A 14,791-nucleotide genomic window follows, 5' to 3' on the forward strand; every position below is an offset into this window, starting at 1 on the left:
GTCCTGTCCAGTTCTGCTTCCACATAACTGTTGGTACTTACCGCGTGGCCTAGTCTTTTTTTTTCTGTTACAACTAATTTTTTAGCGTATTTCTTCTTGCTGTATATCTGCTCAGTGCACTTACACAGCAGTATCGTGCAGGCAACGTTCCTTCATGCGGTGTCCGTGGTCCTTGAACCGGTATGCTCATACTATGAGGTCTTATGTGGGTGTCCAGCTTGCCTGGTGCCCCTTTTTGCCGGTTACCTTCTTTCTATTGTGTCTGTCGCATCTAGGCTGCTCACGCTACCCTACAGGAGGGTCTTTTCTCTACTTCTCGTGGTTCTAGCATCCACACGTTGTGCTTATGTATCTTCCAGTTGACTATCATTCTTACTGTAGTCCTGTTTTGGGCGCTTGTGCTGGTTGCCATCGGCCTTTTCAAATGTCTTGTCACAGACCGACTATGTACTGGCGTGTCTTCTATTTCTGGTACTACCGGCACTTACTAGCCATGGTTTGGCATCCTGCCAATGCTGTCCCATGTATTTTCACTGGTGCAGGTTTCAACAGTGCTTCTTTCCACTGTCATGCATACTAAACCGGTATGCGTTGACTCTGTCATACCAGTTGCCATCTCTCTGGGTTTTACTTGCGGTCGGCATGCCGGAACCTGTGGATCCATCAGACCTTAGGGTTCAGTTCCACTTCTTTCGAAGTCATCACATGTTCTTTTCACACCAACATATCTATTATATGTTTTCTTTCTCTCACCCGGTATACATCTGGGGGATTTCATGCTGTTCTTGGACGGCTTGTGGTGCCTTTGCCTCCCAATGTTTTCCTCTCTTTTCTGACCTTCATGGTCTGGTGTGGCTGCGCTTGCTTGTGGTCTCTATCATGTTTCGTCACCTTGTTGACGGCAACGTTCCCTCGGGAACTTGATGGGGTTCAGTTGTAGACCCGCCTCCTCTATGGGTATGGCTTTGGTATCTATTCTAAGTTAAGGAATCTGCGGCTAGATGTCTCTTTCAGATGAACGAGTTACTTAACTTCGGTAACGATGTATCTGGTAGAGACTCAGTCTAGCCGTAGATTCCTCAAAGCCTGCCCGTCCTCCCCGTTCTGCGAGGACCTTTTCAGGTTGGGTTTTATATACTCGCCTCCCTCCGGGTTGCTTCACCCTTCTTGAGCATGACATTTTCACTTCCCTCCAACACAGAATGTTCATTTTGTTTTCATTGCTCTACTCCACCCATTCTCGTGATTTGGCGGTATGCTCATATGTTATGTGTCCCTTCCAACCCTGTACCTGTATTGTATAGTGTGGGATCTATTCATGTTTTTTCCCACCCCCACTCTCCCCTTCTCCGTCGCCTTTAGGTCTCTTACTACCCCAGCGACCAATTGGTTCAAGTCTTTTGACTCTGCCACATTCTATCGGTCTCTTGTTGGGGTTACGACATCTCTTTCTGGTGACGTCTTGTGGTGAACTGTCCTTGCTCCTATGTTCCGGACTTGTTGTCCTTCATGGTTATACATTCAAGGTGCCGTCTTTCTGTTGTCTGCCATGCTGTTTTTTCACATCTTCATCTACCTCCACAGTTTGTTTGGCCCTCACTATTGTGGGGTTGCTTCTCAGAGCAGGGGTCTGCTTTTTCCTTTTACTAGTTTTCAAGATGCACTGCCTGGCACTGTTCTTTATGGTTCTATTTTTCTCCTATTTCGCACACTGTTCCAATATTCTCACATTTTTTGGTGGTGGCACTGCGTTGTGGCACGAAAAAGTTTCTCTGACAAACTGACGTCAGCGCGAAGAGGTGCTGCTGCAGAAAGTTTTCCAGAGCCAGTCTGACGCGTAGGGATATTCTAAGTTAAGGAATCTGTGGATAGAAAAACAGTTCTACCAGATACATCATTACCAAAGGTAAGTAACTCGTACTTCTGTCACCTTGATGGATGTGCCTCCCGCCAAATTGAGAAATGCCCACCAAGCAGGCAGTCATTTCTTAAAGCATTGACCCAACCAAACTGAATTCTTTTTTTTTTTAATGCCCCCCTCGGGAGTCTTTTTTCATGGCGAGAGGAGAATTAATACAATTTTCACTGCCTCTGGTTCTCCTGGCAGCGAGGGGCAGTTAAAACTGACTTCCCATCTAAATCGGGTGTGCTGAATTAGAAGTCTGCCTCTGATGGCCCTTAATTCACAGGCCAAAGGAGTGGTTTAATCACAGCGGAGACGGAGTAGTCTCTGCTATTATTAAACCTATGGTCCGTTCACATCTAAATAGGGGGCATGACCATTATCTTGGCAGTATATAGATACCGTCAAGATATAAATCAGGCCCTACATCATAAAAAGGTGCCTAAATTTGGGAGGGGCACCACACTGGACAAATTGCTGAGGGGACAAGCTGAATGACCAAATTGTTACTGCAGACACAGTCGGTCTTTTCCCGATCCTTCCTTTTTATATTCAGTTACAGTTTTTTTCTTAGTCAACTCTGAATCTTGTTCTAAGGTCTAAAATGTAGTTTTATGGCTCATGTACCTAAAGTATTATGGCCTACAGAAGTATAAACCTCAGATGTTATTTTTGCAATTCCCAATCACGTTCTTGAACAAGAACTGCTGCAAGACATATAGCCAGAGCTGACGCTTCTCCAGGAATGTTACCTAGATGATTGAATGAACAGTAGAGACATTTCCCATTACTTTCATTCCTAAGTCCTGAATTGGTGCTGGTGTGCCATACATGTTGGTGTAAATGCATGCAAATATACTTCCCCAAGTGTTGCACTCTTCTTCGTTTGGCACCATTCCAAGGGAAAGAAACATAGTCGGTATTCTATGTTTTGTCTTGCAGTGTTGTGTGCGAGTAAACCACTTTCAACTGGCTGGTCTTACACGCAATCCAGAAGGCAATTTCATCACACTTTGTGGGCCTCTTTCGAATAGTAGATTATATTTGTCCGGTGGCTGACTGCTTGTACTGCAAGCTGACCCTGCGCTACAGACCCCGCTGCACAGATGGCTATCAGTCCATGAGTGAGGCAAAACACTGGGATGCACAAGGCAAACAGCAGAATTTTGCCAACAGACCTTTAACTTAGAAGCATTTGATTGTGAATTGGCTTTGTGATTTATCAGTCCAATAGACTATGGTGGCGCAATCAATCAAATTGACTGGTGGTACCAGTGAAAGAAGCCAGTCTATTATTGCCTTTATGATGGCTGACTTCAGTACATTGCGTAAAGTTGTTTTTTCAGTTCTGATCAAAAGAGTACCAGAGAAAATATTGTTTGGTTACTCACCACACCCAGAACTCCCCTAATATGCAGTTTAGAGCTCTGTTTTGGCAGGAATAGGAGTAGGATTACACATTTATCTTCAAATTGTATAATTTAACGTCAGTTGGTTAAAATAAAATAGGCAAACTGGAATTGTACTAGCTGGGTTTCAGGAGATAGGAGTGAATGTAGAGCGTTGTCAAACCAGGAAAGAAGATCTAATAAAGGACACCTACAAATAGCAGAGCATGTACGAGGGGCATGTTAATTCAGGCAACACAAAGTACTTATTCTTTGAATCTGTGAAGGAGTTATTATGAGTAAGTAGTTTGACGTGAACTGTACCATCCGGTTTCATTGCACACTTTGACTCCTTTAAGAGGATACAAGGAATTGAGGCTGAATACAGATTGGTTGTGGTCACTGACGTTTGGGGTTTCCATGTAGGATTTCAAAAGAGTGAGGTGAAGCTATTATTCAAATTTATAGAAGACTGAGATACAGGGCCATGATGGAGCTCAAAGGATGTGTTGTTGTCCAAAGCTGTTCATCTGCGGCCCAATATTGCCCTTTGTTTGATAACAGAATTGTTTAACTAGGTGATATCCTTCACAAATATATCTACGTTTGGATCTTGTTTGTGTTGCCAGGTTGTCTTAGTTTGTTTTTTGTAACCTCAGTAGAATTGCCAAAGTTATCTGGCAGATAAATTTACAACTATCACAATAGAACTGACTTTCTGTTAGATCAAGAGAGAGTCGGTCTCAGACTCAATTTTTACCCCAGTGAGGTTTTTTTCTATATCATTTGATAAGGAATGGGCATCTTTCAATAACATATAATATTTAACACTGAGGTGAATCTGTTTTCTTTTTCAGAAAAACTATTGCCGTCCATTGAGGAGCACACTCTCTAGATTTGCGGTTTGGAACAAATTAAATGTCTTTGTATTTATTCTGTTGAAGCAGGGAGGGTGAGGGAATCCGGATGAATGCCCCTGGCTAAGTGAATATTAGCCCCACATTGTCAGGCACAATTGTGATTTCTGGAACATATACTGTTTGATGCTTTAGCTCCTTTGCATCATTCCTCTACTTAAGCCATACTCAAACTGCAAAGCTAGTCAATGTAAATTTGACCTTGTTAGATTGTTACTTCTTCCATCTTCCAGGGTACATATTCCTGTGTGGACTCATACAAACCATCACCCTCAGTTATCAGGAGTGAGAAAGTGGGCAGAGGGAAGGCTAGAAGGGTGATTTCAGGTGCTAGGAAAATATACTAAGAAATTGGGATCTAACCGACCATGTGTTTTTTGTTTTATTTTTCCAGGTACATTTCCCGCAGAACTGGGTAAGTTTAATAAATAGTGTCAAACATTTTCATTTATTCAATTTACCAATTAATTGGTCTAAGTTCACATACTCTCTATGTTCTTCTTACTTTTAGTGCGCAGATACATCAAACCTGGTGAATGTAAGTAAAATTGATTGAGTCACTGAAACATATACTTGATCACTTTGACTTCTGTAATTTGGCACTTGGGAGCCGGTTATAGGGCTATGACATGGCATACTTGGGAATCACCCAGAGGGGTGACTTGATATACCAGGAATCATCACATGCAGTCACAGGATAGAGGTGTGATTTATTAGGCGTCCTTCTGAGCCACAAGGAGGGACCATAACAACCTTGCATTTATTGTAATCACCTAATAACTAGGCCTGGGCGGTGTATGCTAAGGTACGGGATCTGCTACTAATCCCAGAGATCTTTGTTATATAATCATTCTACTTCTGTAGAAGGGGAGGGAGGTTAGGCTAATCTGTTTTATATGACAAGGCTTTTCATAATCTATGGTTTACTGACTATGCTGATGGTATTTTTGCTAGGCATTTGTTTTCTGATTGTGGTACGAATACTGCATTCTGGAGCACGATAGTTTAAATAAACATTTCAAACTTCATTTGTGTCTCTGTTATGTCTTATTGTGGACGAGTACGAATGTGAGAGCAAAAGGGGGTGTCCCGTTACCACATTCCCTTAGAGGATCAAGAGTGTTGTGTTCTGGGGTGTCAATTCACTTGTTGCTCCGGTTAGGGTTAGGAGGGCAAGTAATTGTACTAAAAAACTCCTAGGTAACTATATATTTCAAGAGCAGTTATTTCAAGCTCCATAGATGTTGGGGAAGATGGACCAGTGACCAAACAACTCCAATTATATGCAAACACAGTTTGCTTATTATATCAAAAAGAGTAAATAAATATAGAGGTTTCATTCAGACACAAAATATACTGTTCGAGGCATGTGAGCTATAGATCACATGCTTATGCCTAGATCGCTATCTAGTGTTGGGCCCGGATGTTTGCACTTTGTTTTTATTCGAAGAAGTCTTCCTAGTCACGAGGTAGGTAACTCCTCCTTTCGATGATAGTGCGCATGGCCAATGAATCCATCTTCAGATTGTTTATTCCCGCCATCGGGTTCGGATGTTACTTACTGCGCTCCGGTTCAACGCCGATCCTTCGGTTTCCCTCGGTGTGTAGAACACTCGCCCTCGACGGTATTGTTCACAATCAGGTTTTCCATTCTCTGCATATTGTGTTTATTGATAAAAACCATATTTCGGAGAGCTCGTGGTAAGCCTAGCCCAAGGTTCGACTCGCAGTCGATGGAACGAACTCCCTTTAAATTCTGTCATCAGTGCCACACGAAATACCCACGCACTGACTCACACGAAGTGTGCAACCTATGTTTGTCACCAGAACACAGTGAACAGGACTGCGACGTGTGCCGAGCTTTCTGCTCCAAAAAGACTCTTTGCCACCGTCTGGCTCCACGACACCACATGCAGAGCCAACACGCAGGCGCCATTCCGGACCTTTTTCGGACGTGAATCTGATGAAGAAGTGGGTCCAAAAATACTTCCTCAGAAACTGAATCCACCTATGAGGGCAATAACCAACGCTCTGGTTCTAAAAATTACTTCAGAGGGGTTTACAGACAGAACAACGGCAGAGGTAGAGGTTCTAGCACACGTACCTCCCCCGTCAATACAAAGCAGTGACTTGCCCATAGTTTCCCCCAACCACTTAACACCTGTTGTGGGAAGACTGTCACATTTCCTTCCAAGGTGCCAGTCAATAACAGACAAATGGGTTCTACAAATTATCCATTGTGGTTACTGGCTGGAGTTCATCAATACTCCTCCTAAACATTCCCCCAAAGTCACACAAACTTTTGCCGGATCACCTACACCTCCTCAAACAAGAGGTACAGTCCCTACAGTCAGACCATTTCCACATATTAACACTTCAACAAGTACTAACTCTCTTGCAAAAGGGCGACTTTCTGTCTACTCTAGACTTAAAGGACGTCTTCTTTCATATTACAATCCACCCAGCTCACCGCAAATTTCTCAGGTTTGTGATCAACATTACCAATTCATGGAACTTCCATTCAGAGTCACCACTGCCCCCAGAGTCTCCACAAAGTTCCTAGCATTAGTAGCTGCTCATCTGAGAAGACGAAGCATCCATGTCTTCCCATATCTGGACGATTGGTTCATCAAAGCCGGCACGTACCAACAATGCCGCAAGCATGCTTCCTTAACCATTCAGTTACTTCACCAACTGGCGTTTACAGTCAATGTGTTAAAATCAAATCTTCAGCCAGCCCAAACTCAAAACTACTTAGGATCCACTTTAAATACTCAAAGGGCTCTGGCGTTTCCCAACGCAGCCACAATTCAAAACATGCAGGCGTTAATTCTCCAGTTTGAAGCCAATCAGTCACTTCCAGCTTGAGTTTTTATGCAGCTGTTGGGAATGATGACGTCTTGAACCACCATCATTATCCATGCCAGGTTGCACATGCGTCCACTTCAGGAATGCTTAGCCAGTCAGTGGAACCAGTCACACGGTCTATTAACCGATCTAGTGTTGGTAAACGGCCGTACTCATCTCTCTCTACAGTGATGGAACACACAAAATTTGTCAAAAGGAAGGCCGTTCATAGACTCTGTTCCACCAAACTTCCCCAGATCTTCTTTCCCATTTTCTTCTGGGCACTTTCTGTCTTTTGTAAGGTATTCCAGTACATCAATGATCTAAAAAGTAATGTTTGTTCAGTGTGATTAAATAACACTGTTTCATCACTCATATAACGTGGTCATTTTCAAGTTGTTTTTCAATTTCTGTATATTTTCTGTTGGTTGTCGAAATATTATTTACTGGGACCACTCTGCATTGTACTGGTCTTTGGTCTCAATCCTAGTTCTGTTCCCGATCAGAATCCCTTCAACAGTGTAGGATACACAAATTCTAACATGTACCGCTATGTCAGTATCCATATTTGAACCATAATCTTAATGAACTTCTGAAAATAAACTTAAGGTAGAACAATTACAAAGTTCTCACCTTTGATTCACCCAAATCAGCATAGAACAATCCAGTCACTGCTTTCTCCCCCCACTCCGTATCAATCAGGGCTAAATCTTAGGGAAGGGATTAATAATCCTTCTCATCCAGACACCACAAACACATTCATAAAGTCACTGTAAAGCAAATGATTATATTCATTATGTTCCTTAAATGATGTGGCAGCGAAATTTAGAAGGTACAACATAAGGACAATGTATGGAAAAAGGTTTTGTTTTCTACAAAATTTTGAATTGTTAAACTGTTTTTGGTACCACACTCATTTAATTTCATAAAATGTAGTGAGTATTTGCATTTAGGATATATAAAGTGCATGAACCACCCGCCAAGGGGTATCGCTGCGCTCGCAAACTGCATAGTTGGACAGAAACAGGAAAGTAAGTTAGAACTGATATTTAATTTCTCTGCTAAATAACTAGGGCCCTTGCCATTTAAGGCTTTATGAACAATGCAGCAGATCTTGAAGCAGATTCGCCTCTGTACAGGCAACCAGTGCAATTTCTGCAAGAGAGGAAGACAGGGGATGAGGGCAGGAGCACTGGAGACCAGCTTTGCCGCGTTGTTTTGAACCACATTTGTTCAGTGATGCTTCGTTGGCTGAGATCAGCAACGCATTGCAGTAGTCTAGTCGACTTAATGCTAGTGTCTGGATCAGGGTTTTATGAGTAGACAAGGAGAGGAAGGGAAATACTCTTCCCAAGAGACCTAGTGCATGGAAGCAAGCATCAATGAAGGTAGAAACCTGCTCCTTCATAATTAGTTTCAGGGCTAGTCGAACCTCTAGATTGTTTACCACAGTCTTGGGTTCCCGTGCAGGTCCCAATTCTGTAGGCCATCAGCTAGGAAACTATCTTGAAGGGGCATCATCAAAGCCTTTTCTGTGTCTAATGCTGAGTCAAAGACCTATTTTTCTTATTAAACGTCTGCCTTTCCTAAATAAACACAGATTGGCCTTCATGAATCGGATTCTTTTGAATTGTTGCAAGCATGAAAATATAAGGAGTCACACCTGTCTGTTGTTAATTAACGATGGATAAACTTACTGTCTATTGACTCGGAAATCATTAAAGAGCAGTATTCATTCCTCAGGACAGTATCTGAAACTTCAGGTACCTTTGAACGGGGAACAGCCATTACAACGCGGGTTTTACCACGCGTTGCTTTTACATCGCATGCGTTACAACGCATACGATGTTACAACGTGCGGTAAAACCACACATACCATTACATCGCATGCGCTTTTACAATGCATGCGATGTAATGTGTAATGGTGGCGGCGGGGCGGCTATCCACGTCGTTGTGAGGAACCTTAGGCTGTTTCCTCACAACGACGTGAAGCAAACAGGAAGGAGGAAGCAGGATCTGACGGCGACACTGGAGAGGAGAGAGGTAAGGGGTTTGTGCAAACGTTTTAGTGTGTGTTGTGGTGTTGTCGTGTTTGTTTAGTGTAGTGTATTGGGGAGGGTAGTGTATTGATTTAGGTTTTAGTGTAGTGTTGTAGTGTTTCTTTATTGTAGTGTATTAGGGTTTAGGGCAGTGTAGGGGTGGGAGTAGTGTGGGTAGGGTAGTAGTATGGTAGTGTTTTTGGGTTGGAGTAGTGTAGGGGTGGGAGTAGTGTAGGTAGCGTAGTAGTGTTTTAGGGTTTAGGGTAGTGTAGGGGTGGGAGTAGTGTGGGTAGTGTAGTAGTGTAGTAGTGTGGTAGTGTTTTTGGTTTAGGGTAGTGTAGGGATGGAAGTAGTGTGGGTAGCGTAGTAGTGTTTTAGGGTTTAGGGTAGTGTAGGGATGGGAGTAGTGTGGGTAATGTGTACGTGGCCCCCCTTGCTGAAATTGTGAGGAAGTATGGATTCACTCCGGTGTCCTACACCGACGACACCCAACTTCTCTACCCTTTCCACTCTCTCAACTCTGTTAGGGAAAATTTTGCTGAGGGCAGTATCTAATTGGATGGCTTCCAACTGCCTCCAATGTAATGTCGGGAAGACGGAGGTAATGCTCTTTGGGAAAGCTACTATACTCTGGTCTCCCTATTGGTGGCCTCTGGACCTAGGACCAGTGCCCTCCCCAAAATTGACTGTTAAAAACCTGGGTGTGAAGTTAGACCAAAACTTAACTTTAAAGGAGCATGCAAATGTAATCGCTGGAGCATGTTTCCGCACCATTGGCCTGTTAAGGCGAGTTTTCCTGATATGTATAGAAAGACTCTTGTACAGGCCCTGGTGATAAGTCGGTTAGACTACTGTAACAGGCTCCTGATATTAGCCAATGAGGATGCCATAAACTGGCTACAGGTGGTCCAGAATACAGCGGCAAGACTGATCCTGAACGCTCCCACAAGAACCCCTTCCAGGCCCCTATTGACAGAACTCCACTGGCTACCGATACGGCAACGTATCAAGTTTAAAATCTGTTGTACCGTTCATAAATGTCTTTTTGGAAATGGCCCCAAATACCTGGCCCAAAAGTTCCAACTCTATAAACCAGACCGCTCCCTTCGATCAAGCAATCAACTGTTATTAAAATCCCCACTCATTAAGAAGACCAGACAAGGTGGCCGCGCCCTCTCCCTTGTGGGGCCGACCCTGTGGAATAACTTGCCCTTTAGTCTCAGACAAAACACCAACCATCTATCCTTCAGGAAAATGCTTAAAACAAACCTGTTCCTAGAAGAATAATTGGCCTTAGTTTACTTACTGAGACCCTAGCTCATCTACAGAGGTACATTCTTTACCATCCTGGCGTGCAAAGCGCTGAGATACCCTGGTGGGGTCGATTCCGGCGCGATATAAGAAACTAAATAAATAAATGTAGTAGTGTTTTAGGGTTTAGGGTAGTGTCGGGGTGGGGGTAGTTTTAGGGTTTAGGGTAATGTAGGGGTGGGAGTAGTGTGGGTAGCGTAGGAGTGTTTTAGGGTTAAGGGTAGTGTAGGGGTGGGAGTAGCGTGGGTAGCGTAGTAGTGTTTTTGGGTTGGGGTAGTGTAGGGGTGGGAGTAGTGTAGGTAGTGTGGTAGTGTTTTTGGGTTGGGGTAGTGTAGGGGTGGGAGTAGTGTGGGTAGCGTAGTAGTGTGTAAGGGTTTAGGGTAATGTAGGGGTGGGAGTAGTGTGGGTAGCGTAGTAGTGTTTTAGGGTAGTGTAGGGGTGGGAGTAGTGTGGGTAGTGTAGTAGTGTGGTGTTTTTGGGTTGGGGTAGTGTAGGGGTGGGAGTATTGTGGGTAGCATAGCAGTGTTTTAGGGTAGTGTAGGGGTGGGAGTAGTGTGGGTAGTGTAGTAGGGTTTAGGGTAGTGTAGGGGTGGGAGTAGTGTGGGTAGTGTAGTAGTGTTTTTCGGTTGGGGTAGTGTAGGGGTGGAAGTAGTCTGTTGTGTAGGCATAGGGATAGGGATGTAAGTTACCTTGCATACTTTTACCACAAGTATAGCTTTACCATGCATGCCTTTGCGTTGTAATGGCAGGCGTGGTAAAGGCATACTCGTGGTAAAAATATGCGATGTAATGGCATGTCGTTGTCATTGACATCGCGTAGTAATACCGGTGTTGTAATGGCACGCGTGGTATTAGTATGCGATGTAATGACATACATTCCTTTGAACTCCCACTGTACTGTGAGGTTTTGAAATTATAATCGATTCTGAGATTCATCATCTTTCTCCTTGGAAATCTTCTCTAACATCACCCCTGATTGCTCAATTGTCAGCTAGGGGGTGGGAAGGGGAGTCATGTGAGGGATGGATTGAACGATGGTATGAGGTATGAGGGATGGGTGGAGTGGGGTTAAAAGGATGGGTGCAATTAATTAGAAATGAGAAGGAATTGGCTATTATGATTTGAGAACTAATGTATCATATATTTTTTTTTTACTACAGCAACTTTTCCTACAGAAAGGGGTGAGTTTATTAAACAGTAATAAAATGATTTTTGTAATCTGTTTACCATTGTTTATTTTGATGTCATAATTCATTCATTTTCTTCTTACTTTCAGAGTGGAGATACATTAAAACCTGGGCATGTGAGTAACACTGATGCAGACTGACCGTCCCAAACACTAACTCATGCGTGTAGGCCTTTCAAAACTGTAAGTCGATGTTTATGAGGGGTCCTGGTCATACAGGATCCGCATAGGATGAGCAGATGCTTCTGTACCAAATGAAAAAAAGATATCCTCCTGGGAAGGAGAAAGCAGGTCAGCTCAAGCATTTGGCAACTTCTAGCTGTATAGCAGTGTTTGCTGCACCCTTATTAATAAACTGAGCTGACTTGCTTCAGAACATATAAGTATATTTTGCAGCACGAGAGCATTGCTCTGAAAAGGCATGGGCCTGGCTAAAAATGACCCCCACCTTCCCTTCTGAAGTCCCTGTGTCAAAGGGAGGGGCGATGACAACCTGTGATCATTGTGCAGGAAGGAAGAGGCGATGATAGCTTGGGCAATTATATGGCTTACTATGGCCTAGTAGATTTGTTGGGACTAAGAGCAGTGGCGTAGAGCCACAAGAAAGTGGCAAGACTTACCTGGAGTTATTCAGCTGCCTGGGGATGGCATAACTCATCATGGGAGTACACAGTCACAGGGAGACATAATGTTCGAGGCATGTGGGCTGCTGAATTCATATCTGTGCATAGATCGCCGCCTAGTGTTGGGTCCGGATGATTGCACATTGTTGTCCTGGAAGCGTCTTCGAAGTATCACGAGATAGGTGGCTCCTCCCCTGGACTACAGTGCGCATGGGCATCCTCTCCATCCCCAGATTGTTTTTTTCCGCCATTGGGTTCGGATGTACTTTCTCGACTCCAGTTCGGAATCTTTATAATAACTCTTTGCTAAGGCCAAAAGGCCTTCGGGGCGTCGGCTAATAAACCACATGGGACCGTATTACAGAAGGTGCCCTGGGGGCGCAATGGGCATTCGCACCCAGGGCACTTTGGTATTATACAAGGGGGCGCAGTTGCTTGTGCGTCCCCTTCTATAATACCAATAGCGCTGGTGCAGTTTAAGGCCTGCGCTACCTTCAGAGGGTGTTCCCTCATTTGCATAGGGATGTGCCCTATGCAAATGAGGGAATTCCTTTGACTCTACACCCGTGCCATATTACAGACGTGGGCGCAGAGTCAGAGAAGCCCTACAGAAGGCACTCTGTCAGTGCGCCATTTGAAAGTTGGCGCACAGTCAGTGCGCCCCCTGAGAGCAGCCCTCTGCAGGAGGTAAAGGGGGTTCCATGGACCCTCCCAGACATCACGGACTACACCGGCCTGCAAGGTCGCAGCCACCTTGTGGGCAGTGCATTCACCATAATGGGGCACATTGGCATTGTTTGCGCCTGGCGCACCTTTTAAAAATGCGCCGGGCGCAAACATGCCCCTGGAGTCACAAAATGTTACATCTGAACACAGAAGAACTTCTACATCCTTTGGGGGTCAAAAATAGTTATAGTGAATTGTTGAAACTCTTTTGGAGCCACATTGTTGCAGAGAGCGGACATGTCTCACCTGGAGGTATGTACCAGACAACTTGAACGGGAAGAGAGGATGTCAAACATTGTTGCACACTCCCCTTCAAACTAACATGAAGATACAAAAGGTGTAACCACTCAGGATAGTGCCGCAGGGCTGGGTGGTCTGCAAACCATTAACAAAGGGAGCATGTAGTAGGCAATGACATTTGCGCACAACCTCTTAGTCGTACTGAGTGGTAATTCCTCCCTGCACCTTTACAGATTTTTTTGGTTGTAAAAATGCACCTGGTAAATCCACATGCTTTTCTACACCATTTCCATCTACTTGAAAATAGCTGCAAAATGTACATGGAAAAGTAAGTACATTGAATAAAGAAATCCCATGCTGTTGTTTTCATTGACACCTGAAAAAATTCTAGCCATGCCAGTAAAAAATGCTCAATTGAAAGCCAGTAAAAAAGTGAAACCGTCTCAGAATCTGGTAATTGTATGAAACACAAACTTAAGGTAGCAAATACAAAAATAAATGACAAGTCCTTAGTGAATATTAGAGAAGAAACAAGGAAATTCCATAGTATATGTCTAGTATTTGTCTGGGGTGGCAACCACAGTGTTAATGGGTTTGGTAATTCTAGTCTCCACATGTTCTTCCCAATTCCAGGCTTAAAACCTGTGATGGCTTGTAACTCAGATGGAGACACTGTGCCGAAGCAGTAGCTCTGTACTAGGTATTCCCATTCCCTGTTTATACTTACCAAAATTATGTGAGCAAAAAAGAAATAGGCTTTTTCAGTTTTCAAAAATAGTAATCCGTATAATAATGATAAAATCACAGGAAATTACACCACAGAACATTTAGTCTGAAATACTGATGCAATCTCAACCTGACCTTTCAAAGAAAATCCATCCCTACTAAACAGCTGGGGGTGGGGGACGTTGGTGTGGTGTAGTGTAGTTCCTATATTCCCAATAGGCACTGAGCATTGGAATAATATATCCTATAGATATGACGTAGGACTTAGGTCAGTAGGTCTCTATTGAATATACTAAACTTAATTGCGAGTGCCAGCTAGCTCGGAGGTCTCTAGAAACGTTCTCGAATTCACAAGAAGGGATTAGTTTCTGAAAACCGCATAAATATGACAACTTTGTTTCCCTAGGACTGGAATAACTATCTTCAGAAATGTAGAAATAATAGATAACTTTTTTCAATAAAAAGGGGTTTATTAAAAAGGGGTTTATTGAACAGTCTTCTTTCTCATGCAAGAGAGGTGAACTGCTACAATCGTTAGGCAGAATGCAAAGTATAATGCGAACAGCGTGAACAGTAACATGAAATAATACTGTAAGAGCATTGTATGGTTTCTAAGCCATATAAAAATACATACTTAAATAACATAGGCTAAAATACTCAACTGGTGGTTCTAAAATACGCCATCCCAGTGTACCTAACCTAGGACTAGGACGAGGGAAGAAGTAGGTGGTGACTTAGCATAAGTTTTAGTTCTGCCAAGAATTGCCAAAGGTTTCTTTAGGTTCTAATCCTCTCCATACCTTGGAATGAAGGAGGTCTGGTATCTCTGTCTCAGGACTCGATTTCACAACACCCCGCAAGGGGAGTCAAACACTGGAGCTGGAT

The 14,791-nt window shown here is 43.5% G+C and overlaps 1 protein-coding gene across 2 annotated transcripts in view; it reads left to right on the forward strand.

Moving 5' to 3' along the window:
- Nucleotides 1–14,791, forward strand: part of LOC147717726 (E3 ubiquitin-protein ligase TRIM39-like) — a 112,668-nt gene that overhangs the window by 73,978 nt on the left and 23,899 nt on the right. Inside the window, exons 6-9 of one of the 2 annotated variants that reach the window (XM_086924507.1) lie at nucleotides 4,603–4,623; nucleotides 4,720–4,746; nucleotides 11,566–11,586; nucleotides 11,682–11,708. In XM_086924507.1, coding sequence (XP_086780633.1) covers nucleotides 4,603–4,623; nucleotides 4,720–4,746; nucleotides 11,566–11,586; nucleotides 11,682–11,708 — 96 coding nt within the window. The remainder of the gene's footprint in view (nucleotides 1–4,602; nucleotides 4,624–4,719; nucleotides 4,747–11,565; nucleotides 11,587–11,681; nucleotides 11,709–14,791) is intronic. The other variant, XM_086924508.1, reaches the window with a different exon arrangement.

Source organism: Lissotriton vulgaris, chromosome 5, assembly GCF_964263255.1.
Source record: "Lissotriton vulgaris chromosome 5, aLisVul1.2, whole genome shotgun sequence".
Taxonomy (NCBI): Eukaryota; Metazoa; Chordata; class Amphibia; order Caudata; family Salamandridae; genus Lissotriton; species Lissotriton vulgaris.